At 43.9% G+C, this 18,200-nt stretch overlaps 1 protein-coding gene across 1 annotated transcript in view; it reads left to right on the top strand.

Moving 5' to 3' along the window:
- The window catches only part of LOC139376872 (rab effector MyRIP-like), a 57,757-nt gene that overhangs the window by 29,481 nt on the left and 10,076 nt on the right, over positions 1-18,200 (top strand). Inside the window, exons 2-6 of the mRNA XM_071119842.1 lie at positions 8,281-8,501; positions 16,810-16,907; positions 17,323-17,403; positions 17,466-17,609; positions 17,961-18,123. Of these exons, the coding sequence (XP_070975943.1) occupies positions 8,387-8,501; positions 16,810-16,907; positions 17,323-17,403; positions 17,466-17,609; positions 17,961-18,123 (601 nt within the window). The 5' untranslated portion in view covers positions 8,281-8,386. The remainder of the gene's footprint in view (positions 1-8,280; positions 8,502-16,809; positions 16,908-17,322; positions 17,404-17,465; positions 17,610-17,960; positions 18,124-18,200) is intronic.

Below are 18,200 nucleotides of genomic sequence, written 5' to 3' on the forward strand. Positions count from 1 at the left end.
GTTGGGCTGTATCACCTCCTGGTATGGCAACTGCTATGCCCACAACCGTAAGCCTCTCCAGAGGGTAGTAAGGTCTGCACAACGCATCACCGGGGGCAAACTACCTGCCCTCTAAGACACCTACACCACTCGATGTCACAGGAAGACCAACAAGGAAAAAAATAATCAAGAACAACAACCCCCCCGAGCCACTGCCTGTTCACCCCGCTATCATCCAGAAGGCGAGGTCAGTACAGGTGCATCAAAGCTGGGACCGAGAGACTGAAAAACAGCTTCTATCTTAAGGCCATCAAATCAAATCAAATAGATTTATCAAGCCCTTCTTACATCAGCTGATATCTCAAAGTGCTGTACAGAAACCCAGCCTGAAACCCCAAACAGCAAGCAATGCAGGTATAGAAGCACGGTGGCTAGGAAAAACTCCCTAGAAAATCCAGAACCTAGGAAGAAACCTAGAGAGGAACCAGGCTATGAGGGGTGGCCAGTCCTCTTCTGGCTGTGCCAGGTGGAGATTATAACAGAACATGGGCAAGATGTTCAAATGTTCATAGATGACCAGCAGGGTCAAATAATAATAATCACAGTGGTTGTCAAGAGTGTAACAAGTCAGCAGCTCAGGAGTAAATGTCAGTTGGCTTTTTATAGCCGATCATTCAGAGTATCTCTACCACTCCCGCTGTCTCTAGAGAGTTGAAAACAGCAGGTCTGGGACAGGTAGCACATCCGGTGAATAGGTCAGGGTTCCATAGCCAGCAGCATACCACCCTGCATACCACTGCTGGCTTGCTTCTGAAGCTAAGCAGGGTTGGTCATGGCTAGTTCCTGGATGGGAGACCAGATGCTGCTGGAAGTGGTGTTCCTCTGGTCTAAAAAAATATCCTACACAGGGCAGTGTCCCCAATCAGTGATTGGGGACACTGCCCTGTGTAGGGTGGGAAGTTAAATGGGTGTCCTGACTCTCTGAGGTTATTAAAGATCGCATGGCACTTATCGTAAGAGTAGGGGTGTTAACCCCGGTGTCCTGGCTAAATTCCCAATCTGGCCCTCAAACCATCACGGTCGCCTAATAATCCCCAGTTTACAATTGGCTAATTTATTCCCCAGGTCGTTGCTGCAAATGAGAACGTGTTCTCAGTCAACTTACCTGGTAAAATAAATAGCCGCAGGCAGAACAGTTGAAGCTGGAGCAGCAGCACGGACTGGGGACAGCAAGGAGTCATCAGCCCAGGTAATCCTGAGGCATGGACCTAGGGCTCAGGCCCTCTGAGAGAGAGAAAGAAAGAATTAGAGAGAGCATACTTAAATTCACACAGGCTGCAAGGAATGGAGGGAGACATTGTTGAGTATTGTGCCACCTGTAACAGTGTTCTCAAGACTCTCTTTCCTCGAGTGAAGGTGTCTTTGCCAAACAGCTGAGCACTGTTTGAGCCTAGGTGATTTTGTGGTGGTCAAAGACTTCAGGAGAAAGAGTTAGAAGGACCCCAGTTGGAGAGGGCCATACCAAGTTCTTCTGACCACCCCCATTGCGGTGAAGGTTGCTGAGAGAAATACCTGGATCCATGTGTCGCACTGCAGATGAGTTCCTGATCCAGAAGAAGATGGGGCTTCACCAGTTCCGGTGGTGCAGTGCGCCCCTCTGCATTAGTATAGGAGTGTTAATTAGAACAGTAGGTTGTCCTCTTGTTGGAATCCAGACAAAGGGTGAAATAAGTCCCAAAGGGGCCAATGCCGGTCCGGAATAGTGGCCCAGAAGTCGATGATCATTGGAAAAGGAGAGCCCTGTTGGGCCCTCATAACCCTGAGGAAAATCTGTTACTCTCTAGATCAGATGGTTGCTAATCTTACATCTGGACAAAAGGTAGGAGCAGGTTTACCACTTGTGGGAGTCCCCTTAGGGGTAAATCTCACTATACAAATGGGACTTACCATTCCTGGAAGAAATGCCACGTGACCCTGACCCCATGACGTTTTCTGCATTATATAACCACATATGGCTGACATCACTCACGCTCAGGCACCTGCCTACAGATTCTTTGATGTGTTTTTTCTGGGGTATGGAGTTGCATGTGCCCTAGATCAAATTTGTGATATCTCTAAACTCATGGAGGAAATTGGCAATTCTACTCGAAAAGCCCTGGAACAATTGAATGACGAACTGAAAGAATTGCATAAATTGGCTCTGCAAAACAGAGAGGCTCTTGACTATATTTTGGCAGGTGAAGCGGGCACTTGTGCAATAATTGGAGATGAATGTTGCACTTTTGTCCCAGATTGGTACTTTAATGTTACCAGTCTCGCCGAATACATTGCCACTGTGGCTAAGAACAATTCCCCACAGCCCGAGTGGACGCTCGCAACTTGGTTGAAATCTGTGTTTGGGAGTTGGGGATCCCAGATTGCCTAATGGGCTGGAGCATGTATTTTTTGCTTAGTCTGTATAATAGTATAACTAACATGTTGTAAGGCTATTTGTGCCTCCCTATCTGAGAAGGTTTTGTCAGCCATTATGTTAAATGCTCCTCAAGAGTTTGGTGAGACTGATGAACTGCCGACACTGAATGAGCTTCCTTTTCCCCCTGTACTGCAGATAATGACGATGAGTGAGAATTGGAGGTTGTTTTTGTTTGAAAAGCTTAGAAGGCTCAAGCGGATTTGTTTGGCGTTTTGACTAGTCTCAGGAACAGTTGGTGCAGAACAAATGGCACTGCAACCCGACGGTAGTAAGAACTATGTAAAAAAATGCTTAAACATTGAGCGACTTTTAGTCAATCCTAAATTTGCAGATCCCTTGTGTATTATGGGTGTGTATTTTAGATTGTAAAACTCAGAGTGAAGGGCTTGTAAGCAACGTGTTGATTTCACTTACTTTAATATAATATTTTGATAGAACCTCCTTTGATAGAAGCTATAATCTAATGCTTACATTAAAATGTAACGACAATTATCACAGAGTGATAAAAGGAGGGAATGTGAGGGAAATGTTATGTTTATGTATCAAATCAATGCTACAAAGTATCGAATCAGTGCTACTTTCTAATAACTAATTAGAAAAGTTCATGCAGGTGACTGACTGATCGTGTATGGAGAAATTCTCACTATCACTGTTCCTCAACTTGGCAGTACGCCCAGAACATTGCTATGGGAACAACCGAGGTCTCTCTGTTTCAAGGTCTCAACTTGGAGAGAGAGAGAGCCTCGTGAGGTATTGGTCAGTCACATGTGTAAGCCACCAGTCATATGTGCGAGCCACCAGTAGTGATGAATTAATTATGCTAAATCATGCAAATATAACTTTTCTGTGTATAGCCGTATATAAGACAACCGCTGGGACCGCCCCAAGAGAGCATCTGATAGACCTGTACAGTGTGCAGAGTTTGTTGTAACCTCTCCAGCTTGCTGATAATAAAGCTTGGCTTGTGGTGTCCCTAGTGTTGAATTTCCACAACAGTACGCTCTCATTCAGCAAGATTTTGAGGAAAGTTACCCTGCACACACACACCCCTCTGTCCTTTAGTGATTACTGTTGGCTCAATTTCTCCTCTGACCTCACAGAATCATAGAATATCAAACAGGGATGCGTGAGAGACCAGAGGCTCTGGAAGACACATCACTGAGAATGTGGTCTCAGAGATCAGAGCAAGTAGGGAGAAAGTATATCTGTTACCACTGTGGTAATATCTAATGCCACTGAGACCTTTGGCTGTGGCTCAGAGATGGTATAGTAGCACACACACACACACACAGAGACACACAGAGACAGACAGACAGACAGACAGACAGACAGACAGACAGAGACAAACAAACAAACAAACAAACAAGAAGCCCTATCACCCTCTCCAGCCTCCTCAGCTTATTAAAGCCTGGTGGGAGGACTCCTGTCCAACTTTAACACTGTTCAATGTCTTAATTTAGTCAGATTCGTTATTCAGCTGGAAAATGTCTGTAATTACTTCAGTGTGTGATTGTCACCATGGCCATGCTATCTCCCCACTGATTGATCAGCTGCAATTAGTTGTTTGTTTACTGAGCTGCGGTGGTGGCAGGAATTCTCAGTTTGGGGTTGAGGCATGAGACAGGTTTAATTACTCATAATTAGAGCCGGGAGCTGACCATGCGACCTGACTAGGAAAACATCTGGGCCCTGGATAGTTGTAGGCTGTTACTAGAGCCTTGAGGTTTTACTGGTCAGGTCATGTGCTTGGAAAAAAACACTAGCCCTAAACATAATTCAAGAGGTTAGTGTTATTGTCAGTTCTGTTTGTGTGGAATAATAATGCCCTTACACCAGTGGACACATACTACTTGGCCCACAGCACCTCTGGTTCATGCATTCTCCTGCAGGCTGTGTATTACACATAGGACACATGGGAATCCGACCTGAGTCAAGCGTGTGTAAATGGAACGTAATTCAGTTTGTATGCACTTTTCTTTCTTTGTATTCTGACCTTGAATTTAAGCATAACAATAGCATGCTATAAATGTTCTATTCGTTCTGGGTGGAGATTTTAGAAATGAAGGTGTGGCAGTAGTGTGTCCTCAGATACGCTGCATTAGACCTTGACTTGATTCCCTAATAATTCCAATATCTTTACATGTGAAGAAACCATGATTAAGGTTGTGCGAACCTGACGGTTCCAAGTGGGAAAAGCATATGCTCTTTCTTTTCTCCGATAGAATCTCCCCAATGGACACAGACGTCAGTTCAACATCTAGTTTTGATTTACAATCGGTTGAGTTGTCAACTAACGTGAATTCAACGTGAAATCAACTAACAGTGTCACCATGTCGTTGGATTTAGGTTAAAAGTTGGGTATGAAAATATGAAATTCCTTTATATTGATGACTTTTTGTCAAATCAGTTTTCCATGTTGAATCAACGTCATCTGATTTTTTTTTTTTAAACGACGTGGGAACAACATTGATTCAACCAATTTTTACCTTGGGGAGTCGATCTAGCAACTTTTCGGTTACTGGCCCAACGCTCTAACCACTAGGCTACCTGCCGCCCCAACGGCCCCCTTTTCCACAGTGAAGTAGGTTATCAATGTGCTGTTAATCAGAGTTTTTATTGTATGACCTACATACATTGTAGGGATGAAGTCAGTTTTATTTTACAATTTGTATCATGTTAAATACTAGCCACTATTGGGAGCCACCTTCAGTAATACCCACAGTCTGAATCAGGCCCATAGTGAATACATATAGCATCTAAGAACAAACCCATGAGCTTGGCAGGTCAGACAAGGAAACATTGTGTCTTCTGCATTTGGACAACTATGGGACACACAGACACAAACTACTGATTGGGAGTGTGTAAAAGTTAAGTTGTTTTCAGTAGACTGCCAGAGTTGTCTGAGGATTATTGTGTTTGACACAGCTCAGGTCACTAAAGTCTTGTTCTCTGCCTTCAGCTAGAAAGTCCTCCTGCTGTGGAACTGCACTGCTGTCTTTGTGTGGACAGTATTTTAACTCCCTACATTACTACAGTAGCCTGGGAATCTACCATAAGAATCAGGACTCCATTTGATCTCAACGAAACTGCAGTGATCTCCACAAAAAAATACCTAGATATTTACAATATTGCAGCAGTGTGTATGTGTCATTTTTACATTGGCCTCTGCTATAATGGGGTCAAACAGACCGAGCGCTCAGTGCATCCGAGGTGTAGAATTATATTACTTAATTACGTCATCTTTGTTGATTCATGCCTTTTATTTTTTCTCTCTGACCCTCTAATCTGTTAAGATTATCCCCTGTGTCCTCTGCCCTCTCCCTCTCCACATTCTCTGAGATACACAGGCAGCCGGTGGCACCTTAATTGGGAAGGACGAGCTCATAGTAATGGCTGGAATGGAATCCGTCCTCCCCTCACCAGCCTCCTGTGCTGAGATATAAAAGCTATGAGTGACAGACTAGTTTCTTATTCTATTGGCTAAGATGTTGGCTTTGGGTTTGTTGTTGTGCAGAAGGTTGTGAGTTCATGGCCGGCTTGAGGCAGAACAGAACGCACTCTGTTACATATACAAAAGCTCTACCTACTCCTTCACTCTCTCTCCCTTATCCCCCTCCCTCTCCTTCACTCTCTCCTGTCTGTTCAATTATCCATTATAGTCATTCATTTATTTTCTGGGGCTCCCGAGTGGCGCAGCGGTCTAAGGCACTGCATCTCAGTGCTTGAGGCATCACTACAGACACCCTGGTTCGGATCCAGGCTGTATCATCGTGTCGTCTGGGATTGGCCGGTGTAGTCCGTCATTGTAAATGAGAATGGTGCGCCTGGCACCTACTACCATACCCTGTTCAAAGGAACTTAAGTATTTTGTCTTGCCCATTCACCCTCTGATTGGCACACACACACAATCCATGTGTCAATTGTCTCAAGGCTTAAAAATCATTCTTTAACCTGTCTCCTCCCCTGATTGAAGTGGATTGAACAACTCGGTCCAGGACTTCCTGACGGCCTGCTCCCAGGTGGTGAGGGTAGGAAACAACATCTCCTCCCAGCTGATCCTCAACACTGGGGCCCCACAAGGGTGCATTCTCAGCCCTCTACTGTACTCCCTGTTCACCCATGACTGCGTGGCCATGCACGCCTCCAACTCAATCATCAAGTTTGCAGGCGACACTACAGTGGTAGGCTTGATTACCAACAACGACGAGACGATCTACAGGGAGGAGGTGAGGGCCCTCGGTGTGTGGTGTCAGGAAAATAACCTCACACTCAATGTCAACAAAACAAAGGAGATGATCGTGGACTTCAGGAAAGAGCAGAGGGAGCACCCCCCTATCCACATAGACGGGACAGTAGTGGAGAAGGTAGAAAGTTTTAAGTTCCTCGGCGTACACATCACAGACAAACTGAAATGGTCCACCCACACAGACAGCGTCGTGAAGAAGGCGCAGCAACACCTCTTCAATCTCAGAAGGCTGAAGAAATCTGGCTTGTCACCAAAAACACTCACAAACTTTTACAGATGCACAATCGAGAGCATCCTGTCGGGCTGTATCACCACCTGGTACGGCAACTGCTCCGCCCACAACCGTAAGGCTCTCCAGAGGATAGTGAGGTCTGCACAATGCATCACCGGGGGCAAACTACCTGCTCTCCGGGACACCTACACCACCCGATGTCACAGGAAGGCCATAAAGATCATCAAGGACAACAACCACCCGAGCCACTGCCTGTTCACCCCGCTATCATCCAGAAGGTGAGGTCAATACAAGTGCATCAAAGCTGGGACCGAGAGACTGAAAAACAGCTTCTATCTCAAGGCCATCAGACTGTTAAACAGCCATCACTAATATTGAGTGGCTGCTGCCAACATACTGACTCAAATCTCTAGCCACTTTAATAATGAAAATGATGTAATAAATGTATCACTAGCCACTTTAAACACTGCCACTTTATATAATGTTTACATACCCTACATTACTCATCTCATATGTATATACTGTACTCTATACCATCTACTGAATCTTGCCTATGCCGTTAGGCCATCGCTCATTCATATATTTTTTATGTACATATTCTTATTCATTCCTTTACACTTGTGTGTATAAGGTAGTTGTTGTGAAATTGTTAGGTTAGATTACTTGTTAGATATTACTGTATGGTCGGAACTAGAAGCACAAGCATTTCGCTACACTCGCATTAACATCTGCTAACCATGTGTATGTGACAAATACAATTTGATTTGTTTTGACAAGTGGCATCAATAAGGGATCATAGCTTTCACCTGGATTCACTTGGTCAGTCTATGTCATGGATAGAGCAGGTGTTCATAATGTTTTGTACACTCAGTGTATCTATGAAAGGTCGTAATTTTTTGGGAGAATATACAAATCTTTGGAAAGTATTCAGATGATGTCAAATGTAAATGGAACGTTTGGAATGAGTGAAACTACTCTTCGTCTTATTCTGTCATGTTTGACAGTGTTCTGATTTTCAACATTACTGTGTACACATGTGATTTGAACACAAGCATTTTCCTCCTAAAACTGTGGTTCATGTATTGCATGGGTACATAAGTAGGTGTATTGTTAGTGAGATAAGCCAGATGGCCTGGGTGTACTAGCAGGAGATCAGCATCTCTCCCATCCTCCCCCTCTCACCCATCCTCTCTCCCCCTCTCTTCCCCCTACCTCTCTCTTTACCCCTCATCCTCTCTCTCTTTCATCCTCCCTCTCCTCTCTCTCTCACCTCATCCCGTCTCTCACCCTCCCCCATCCTCCCATCCTCCCTCCCCCCACCCTCCCTCGCTTTCTCTCATCCTCTCTCAGTGACCTGAAGCAGGAGCTGGACAAGGAGGACAGTCGCTGCTCCCTGCTCTCCCGGCAACATCGCTACATCTGCTGCTGCTCTCCCTTCACCTTCCTGGTCAACTCCATGTGCCAGTGTCTGGACTGCCAGTACAACGTCTGCAAGACCTGCCGCTCCTACAGCAAGAAAGACAAAGCCTGGGTCTGTTCCGAGTGCTGGAAGGGCAGGTCAGTGTGGAGGGGTGTGTTTCTGTCTGCAGGGGTGAGTGCTTACTTACAAGCCCAAACCAACAATGCAGTTTAAATAAATAAAAATACCAACCCAAAAAATATGAGTAACAAATAAAAGTAACAAATAATTAAAGAGCAGCAGTAAAATAACAATAGCGAGGCTATATACAGGGGGTACTGGTAAAGAGTCAATGTGCGGGAGCCCCGGTTAGTCGAGGTAATTGAGGTAATATGTACATGTAGGTAGAGTTATTAAAGTGACTATGCATAGATAATAACAGAGAGTAGCAACAGTGTAAAAGAGGTTGGGGGGGAAATGCAAATAGTCTGGGTAGGCATTTGATTATATGTTCTATGTCTTATGGCTTGGGGGTAGAAGCTGTTTAAAAGCCTCCTGAACCTAGACTTGGCACTCCGGTACCGCTTGCCGTGCAGTAGCAGAGAAAACAATCTATGACTAGAGTGGCTGGAGTCTTTAACTATTTTTAGGGCCTTCCTCTGACACCGCCTGGTATAGAGGTCCTGGATGGCAGGAAGCTTGGCCCCAGTGATGTACTGGGCCGTACATCTGTAGTGCCTTGCGGTCGAAGGTCGAGCTGTTGCCATACCAGGCAGTGATGCAACCATGCTCTCGATGGTGCAGCTGTAGAACCTTTAGAGGATCTGAGGACCCATGCCAAATCTTTTCAGTCTCCTGAGGGGGAATAGGAGTTGTCATGCCCTCTTCACGACTGTCTTGGTATGTTTGGATCATGTTAGTTTGTCAACTAGACAGAGTAATTCATTCTAGCGTTCTATTACATTATTCTGATGAGCAAGGGTTTATTTAGTTTTCTAGGGCAACATATAAAAGAGAAAGTTGACTAACAAATAGCCTACAATAATGTCTGAAATTATAACTTATCCAAAAATCTGCTCCCCCTGTCAAAATATTGTTCTGCTGTCTTTGACTGTAACCTATAGCGCATTTTCTATATTTACAGGTTAGTGTTGGGGGCGGGCCTCAGATTTTCACTTTAACACATATAGGTGGGTCGGGTGGTTGCGGATGGGTTATTAGCAATTGCAGGTAGGTGGGTGCGGGAGAACAAATAGCTGACCCGCGCACCACTAATGTTTGCAATCAGAAGAGTGAGGTCTCCCACAATAAGTTGGCAGAGATTCAACAAGGTGAGATGAGGACGTGTGTGTGTGTGTGTGCCTTGCCTTCAGGTCAAGGGACCTCTTGACTCAGAGGATGTGGTAACACACACTCAAGACCGCCATACACGCTACCCATTGTTAGTGGAGTGCACAAAATAACTTACCTGGCGCAATGTAACCTATAGAATACTCCCAAAAGTACAAACACCACCCACTGTGGGTAATAGAAATCAAGCGCAACTAAAGTAAATGAAGAAAAAACATTTTATAAGATGGTATGTCAACACTGGTCTGCTACATACACTATGTATAACTGGCATCTCAACAGTCCTCCTTTCTCTATTCTCTCTGTTCTTTCTCTATTCTCACTGTTTTCTGTCTGGTCTCTGTCTGGTCTCTGTCTGGTCTCTGTCTGGTCTCTGTCTGTTCTCTGTCTGTGTGTGTGTGTGTGTGTGTGTGTGTGTGTGTGTGTGTGTGTGTGTGTGTGTGTGTATTGTACTTTAGGGCCGTTCCACAGTGTGTATGCATACTGTATATGTATGGGTGCTTGAACATGTGCTCTAGGTTCGGTAAGTATTGCGGTATTGGGCCTCTCATGTAGAGGTCTAAAAAGTTGGACCCGTTCCGAAATTGACCTGGGGCTTTCCCACCCGGACAAATATGCAGAAATACATTTTTCAATATAGAGACCCATTCCGAACGGACCAGAGGACAACCAGTTCCGTATAGACATGGTCGGATCCAGGGGGGGGCTACTTTATTTACCAGAGCTGATAACGCGCGAGGGAGAGGACGGCTGGCTGAATGTTGAAGAGTCTTGACCAGAGACAGAAGAGGAAGCAGGTAGTCGGGACGGTTTGCAGGAAGGTATGGCAGATATTTGGAAATGGTGGAGAGTAGTGCGGCCGACGTGGAGGAAATGGAGAAAAAGTTGTAGAAGCAACGTCTGTGCTGGAATGCCAACAATATGGGTGTCAGTTCTGATGATATGGATCAGGAGGATGAGGGTCAAGGATCTGAATGGTCGGCAGTGGAAAGACATAAGAGGAAGAGAGAGCATGATACTGAAAGCAGTAGTGTCTAGTACAGAAAGCATGAAGAGGGCCAAGGTAGGAAGCAAGACTAACAATGTGTCAGAATGGAAAGTTGTGATGGTGTTTGATGAGACCACATGGCCTCATTTACACCCTATCCAATTAACCAATGCCATAGAGAAAGAGATAGCTGAAGTCAAACAAGCCCGGTTCATTGGAAATGGTAGATTGCTAATATTGTGTGGTAGCCAGGCCCAGCAAGGGAAGATTCTGCTAATGGAAAAGCATAATGGGAAGAAAATGAAAAGCCATGTCTCTGGTGCTTATGCTAGATTGAGGGCAGTCATCAATGGGGTCCCAATATCTATGTCCATAGATGAGGCCTAAAGGTTGATCAGTAGGAAAGAGGGTCAAAGACGTGAAATCTTATCAGTGCTGCTGAGGATTGAAAAGGTTTTGACTGGAAAAGTACATATAGGACTGTCAAAGGAATTTAACAATTCCTATATGCGTTCATTAACCAATTCAATTAAAATCATTCTGTCTGTTTCTAAGAATTTGTAAGATCCCTATTTGCATGAAACAGACAGAGACCAGTCTATCAAAATTAGCCAATAGTATTTATTCTCGGAGCGCGCTGCTCATAGAACCATGTACAACAGCTTCTATTTCACATATGACGTCATAGGTTATAAAAGGTATCTCCTCCTCTCGACCAGGACAAAGCAGGTTCAAAAGTTCATTCCAACTTACTAGCGCACATACATGACACACAATATATCTGGATTATCTCCTGAAGTCTCACCATAGTTTATTACCAGTTAGCAGACAGTTCCAGATACGGAAAAACCTGGAGGGGCTCTCGCTGTCTTATTTGATCGCCACAGAGTTATAGTTGAGTTGGTTCAAACATAGGTTAATGACCCTCTTTGCTTACTTTAGACACACACACACATTATAAATCAGATATAGTAAAACAGGGTAGAATACAATTAGTTATAGTTATAGTTAAATGTATACATTGTTTAGCCATTATTCATAAAATTCATAACAAGGACCCCTTTAGTTTCAGTGTATGGGCATTTGTCCCATACCCATTATTACAGTGTTTTAAGATTGGCATTTTGATTACAACGTTGTTTTAACGGAATAGCCTAGTTGCATACAACGCAGCATAGCCTATAGGCCTAGTGTTTTATTTTCATGTATTTATTCGGGTTCACAGTGCAGACCGAACCGAGGTCCCCCTACCAAACAGCTCTAATGTACACTCTTAGAAAAAAGGGTTCCAAAGGGGTTTTTTGGTTGTCGCCATAGGAGAACCCTTTGAAAAACCCTTTTTGGTTCCAGGTAGAATCCTTTTTGGTTTAAGGTAGAACTATTTTGGGTTTCTTGTAGAACCCTCTGTTGAAAGGGTTTTTACATGGAACCCAAAAGGGTTCTACCTGGAACCAAAAAGGGTTTTTCAAAGGGTTCTCCTATGGGGACAGCTGAATAACCGTTTAAGGTTCTAGACAGCACATTTTTTCTCAGAGTGTATGCGTGTGTAGGTGGGAAGGCTACGTGAATGCATCAGATATGTGCTATTATTAGTGTATGTGCTTGACAACATTGTGCATGTGTAATAATGCATTCTACCATATTCATAAAGCCTCCTAACATCCAGAACCTTCAGGGAGAGGACCGTCAGGGCTGTTTTGGCCAGGAGCTATTTGCAGTAGCAGGGGTCATCTCTCTGTCTCCTTGTCTCTCTCTCTCTCCCTGTCTCTCTCTCTCGCTCTCTCTCCCTGTCGCTCTGTCTCTCTCTCTGTCTGTCTCTCTCTGTCTCTCTCTCTCTCTCTCGCTGGACCTGATTTACCAGATGAGAGGAGGATGCTCTACCATGTTTGACGTGCTAGAGCAGAATGTTGTTATTTCTAGGTAGTCATTTCCAAGCCTTTGCTTGTAATTCAACTGTTCATTATAGGTAATCAATAGAATAATCAATCTTAAGTATCACTAATGCATAAACTCCACTGGCTCTTTGAGATTCTAATTCTTGCAGAATTTTTTTGTAGAGGCTTAAGGCGTCACTGCTGGTGTAAACTGTCATAACATGTACCTCTTACAGAGCCGTAGCACACAGAGCCGTAGCACACAGAGCCGTAGCACACAGATCCGTAGCACACAGAGCCGTAGCACACAGAGCCGTAGCACACAGAGCCATAGCACACAGAGCCATAGGCTAGTGACTCAATATGCTCGGGGACTTCTCCAAATACCACAAGAAGGAGAATGGTAGCATAGTTCTGCATAGCCAATTGGTAGCATTAAACAACAATGAATGTCAGCTCGAAGTTCAAAGTTAAGTCATCCAAAATGTGCTTTCTGGCAGTACAAAGAGGCTTGTGCTGGTGCCTGGTTAGGCTATAGGATTTGATTGAAGCATGGCGAGTGCGACTGACTGGCTTGGAACCTGGTGCATCTGTGTGTCACGACAAGACTTTGTTAGTCCACTGAGCTAAAGCCTAGGCATTAGGGCCTTAAGCAAGGTTACTCATCACGTGAGTGTGCTGAAATCTGTCAAACTACCTCTGCAGAGCACACAGAGAGCCTGGGGAAGCAGGCTGGAGGCTGCTGATTGAGTCATGCCAGGCAGCATTAAGAATGGAGGAAGAGCTGCACTGTAGATAACAGACTGCTGCTGCTGCACTACTGTCTGGATTATAGTGCCTTTAGTCCTCCTCTGTGACCTGCAGGAGAGGGTGAGAGAGAGGAGGAGAGGAGAGAGGTGGAGGAAAGAGTGTGTGTGCATGGTGTGTGGACACAGCCAGTTAGCAATAGAGTCGCTAATTTGTTCTCAAATCTAGTTCATGTCCCTCAACCACCTTCCCTTTAAAAAGGACTATAGATTACGCTACTGTTCCCCAATCTGAACTATTTATACACTGGACCTGCACAGTACAGGGATAAGGCTGATAAGGCCTGACACAAGACCCAGTAAGGCAGTTATATAACAATAAATAACCACAGCATTGTGTGCATATCTCGAGGACCTGAATAGAGCTCAAAGAAGACTGAGAATCTATGACTAGGTACAGAAAATACCCCTGCTCAGGCAAACCCCTAATTCAACTGCAATTACTCTGAGGCTACAGTATCATTGTTTAATCAAGCAATGTGTGCTCATGTAATGAGAGTATTTTTTCACTGTCATGCTCAAAATTCTTTCAACAATTATTGAGGTTTTTGAAGTGTTTCTGTGTGTTTGAATGCTCTGCATGTGCTCAGTGGGCACAAAACTGGAGAAAGAGATATGAAACAGATGATGTCCTACCTGAAGTTGTTCAATACGAAACACCCATTTTATTTTCCTCTTTCAAACTGTTTTGCTACATTGTGGCCTGCTGAACATGACCCATGCCTGTCCTGTGTGTCGTGTCTCTGTGAAGAGGGAAGCACGTAGAGGAGAGCATCGGGAATGAGGGCAGCGTCTGTAGCGACAAATACTTTTTTCCGACATAGTGAATGTAGGGTTAGGTATTTAATGTATTTTTTTCTATATACCCTACCATCCCAACACAAATTGGAGTAAATTAAAGGACAACAATACTTCTACAGCTACATACAGCTATTTTTGCTCACATTCACGGTACCAGTAGTTAAATAATTATACAGTATATACTCTACATTCCTAATCTCCTCTTACTTCAAGCATTTAATGTCTTTATTGAAGGAGCAGATCGTTTTTTGTTGGTCTGTTTGGGCTGACCAATGTAGACATTTTCAAATACAGTGCCTTGCGAAAGTATTCGGCCCCCTTGAACTTTGCTACCTTTTGCCACATTTCAGGCTTCAAACATAAAGATATAAAACTGTATTTTTTTTGTAAAGAATCAACAACAAGTGAGACACAATCATGAAGTGGAACGACATTTATTGGATATTTCAAACTTTTTTAACAAATCAAAAACTGAAAAATTGGGCGTGCAAAATTATTCAGCCCCCTTAAGTTAATACTTTGTAGCGCCACCTTTTGCTGCGATTACAGCTGTAAGTCGCTTGGGGTATGTCTCTATCAGTTTTGCACATCGAGAGACTGACATTTTTTCCCATTCCTCCTTGCAAAACAGCTCGAGCTCAGTGAGGTTGGATGGAGAGCATTTGTGAACAGCAGTTTTCAGTTCTTTCCACAGATTCTCGATTGGATTCAGGTCTGGACTTTGACTTGGCCATTCTAACACCTGGATATGTTTATTTTTGAACCATTCCATTGTAGATTTTGCTTTATGTTTTGGATCATTGTCTTGTTGGAAGACAAATCTCCGTCCCAGTCTCAGGTCTTTTGCAGACTCCATCAGGTTTTCTTCCAGAATGGTCCTGTATTTGGCTCCATCATCTTCCCATCAATTTTAACCATCTTCTCTGTCCCTGCTGAAGAAAAGCAGGCCCAAACCATGATGCTGCCACCACCATGTTTGACAGTGGGTATGGTGTGTTCAGGGTGATGAGCTGTGTTGCTTTTACGCCAAACATAACGTTTTGCATTGTTGCCAAAAAGTTCAATTTTGGTTTCATCTGACCAGAGCACCTTCTTCCACATGTTTGGTGTGTCTCCCAGGTGGCTTGTGGCAAACTTTAAACAACACTTTTTATGGATATCTTTAAGAAATGGCTTTCTTCTTGCCACTCTTCCATAAAGGCCAGATTTGTGCAATATACGACTGATTGTTGTCCTATGGACAGAGTCTCCCACCTCAGCTGTAGATCTCTGCAGTTCATCCAGAGTGATCATGGGACTCTTGGCTGCATCTCTGATCAGTCTTCTCCTTGTATGAGCTGAAAGTTTAGAGGGACGGCCAGGTCTTGGTAGATTTGCAGTGGTCTGATACTCCTTCCATTTCAATATTATCGCTTGCACAGTGCTCCTTGGGATGTTTAAAGCTTGGGAAATCTTTTTGTATCCAAATCAGGCTTTAAACTTCTTCACAACAGTATCTCGGACCTGCCTGGTGTGTTCCTTGTTCTTCATGATGCTCTCTGCGCTTTTAACGGACCTCTGAGACTATCACAGTGCAGGTGCATTTATACGGAGACTTGATTACACACAGGTGGATTGTATTTATCATCATTAGTCATTTAGGACAACATTGGATCATTCAGAGATCCTCACTGAACTTCTGGAGAGAGTTTGCTGCACTGAAAGTAAAGGGGCTGAATAATTTTGCACGCCCAATTTTTCAGTTTTTGATTTGTTAAAAAAGTTTGAAATATCCAATAAATGTCGTTCCACTTCATGATTGTGTCCCACTTGTTGTTGATTCTTCACAAAAAAATACAGTTTTATATCTTTATGTTTGAAGCCTGAAATGTGGCAAAAGGTCGCAAAGTTCAAGGGGGCCGAATACTTTCGCAAGGCACTGTACATGCATCTTAAAAGGTTTATGTCACGAAATGTAGATCAGAAATCTTTTGGACATCAGGGCAATGTTGAGGAAATCCTATTTAAGCTAGAACCTGATATTCATATGATAGGTAAGATATATACAACCTCTATCCAACTGACAATCTCTTAGAAAAAAATATTAACTATTGGAACCACGACTTAAAAAGAACAGATTTTGGCACAAGATGGAGGGAATGTTAGAACATACACTGAGTGCACAAAACATTAAGAACACCTGCTCTTTCCATGACATAGACTGACCAGGTGAATCCAGGTGAAAGCTACGATCCCTTATTGATGTCACTTGTTAAATCCACTTCAATCAGTGTAGATGAAGGGGAGGAGACAGGTTAAAGAAGGACTTTTAAGCCTTGAGACAATTGAGACATGGATTGTGTATGTGTGCCAGTCAGAGGATGAATGGGCAAGTCAAAAGATGTAAGTGCTTTAGAACAGGGTGTGGTAGTAGGTGCCAGGTGCACCGGTTTATCAAACTCCATCCATCCATCTTGACACAACTGTGGTTTGACGCATTGACGTCAACATGGGCAAGCATCTCTGTGGAACGGTTTTGACAACTTGTAGAGTCAATGCCCCGACAAATTGAGGCTGGGCGGGGGGTGTTCCTAATGTTTGGTATACTCTGTGTAGCTAACGCAATTACAGTTAACGATAAATGTAAGCTTAATTTCTATTATACCCCCTTTCCCTTTTCAGAGTACAGCATGGCAAAGACCCTCACAGTGGCACTGAGGGTGGCAGAGGAGGCCATCGACGAGGCCATCTACAAGGCAGAGGGATACACCGATAATCAGGTAACATATTCTGCGGCGGTCAGTCTGTCTGTCACTCAGATGACTCAGAGGTGATAGGGAGAAAGTAAGACTGCTGAAGATTGATTCCACTTTTCAGTACAAGCTTTGTATCCCTTCTAGTTTGCTGAAATGCAGATTAAATGTGCAGATCATTCATTTACAATTCCATTTACTTTGTAATGCCCTAATTAAAGAAACCCACTTCTATGTTATTGTTCATTGAGATATTTTAGCATGCAGTAGTACTGCAACCTCCTCAGACTAGCCGAGCAGTGACACAGTCATCTTCTGCACCTAATTACTCCTTTAATCTGTAAAACCTTGCATATTCAAAACCACTTTTTAAAAAGTTTACAGGATCTTATTATTTTATATTTATCGACTGTCTATCTGACTTCGCTGTTGTTCTCTCCAGGATATGCAGAGTGAAGCTAGGTATTTGCGGGACCACAGGAAGGAGCTGATTGAGGAGCTGGCCACAACCATCGTACAGACAGTAAGTACCATTTAATTTAATTTAAATTCAATTAAACTCAACTCAACTCAATTCCATCCTAGATCATCCGGCAGAGGAAGAACCTGGTTGAGATGAAGCCAAACTGTGACCTGGACTGGCCCCCAGGCAACCACAGTGGTGAAAAGCCTTTGGCTTCAAGCTGCCCCAGCTCCCAGCCCCAGATCACCACATCAGTCCACGCCAAGGTATGGAGCGTAAGGTGGTTCAGGGAACTACGCTTATGTGATTAGTAACCTTGCCTAGGCTTCAGTTCAGAGGGCTAACACAGTATTGTGGTGCGCAGATAACCCAGGTGGCCGAACTTCGATAGCCAGGCTTCTTCATGTTCTTTCAGAAAGCAGAGTGATAAACGAGACATGGTAACTCAAGACTATGGTTTGCCCAACACGAAGACTTGTGTTGGCTGATGACCCAAGCTTTAGCTTAGCAGGCTAACACGTTTAAAAGCCCAGTCTGTCACATAAGACCAGAACATAATACAGTATATGGAGTGTGACTTGGTTGGTTATCATTACCTCTCTTTACCCATATTTAAGTGTGTGTATTTACCTCGGCGGTCTCGCTCTGCCTCCCTTCTGGATGATAACGTTGTGATGCAGTGCTTCAGGGTTTCCCAGGACTCTCAGCAGGGGCTGAAGGAGGAGGGAGGAGCGGCAGGGTTGGCCAGCGGGAAGCGTATTGACCGCCTGGACAACTCCAGTAAGAGCCTGTTGGCCACTGCAATTTACTATTCACACACATCTTTACAAAATGTCTTTAGTACACACACCTTATGT

This window comes from Oncorhynchus clarkii, chromosome 20 (assembly GCF_045791955.1).
Source record: "Oncorhynchus clarkii lewisi isolate Uvic-CL-2024 chromosome 20, UVic_Ocla_1.0, whole genome shotgun sequence".
Classification (NCBI taxonomy): domain Eukaryota; kingdom Metazoa; phylum Chordata; class Actinopteri; order Salmoniformes; family Salmonidae; genus Oncorhynchus; species Oncorhynchus clarkii.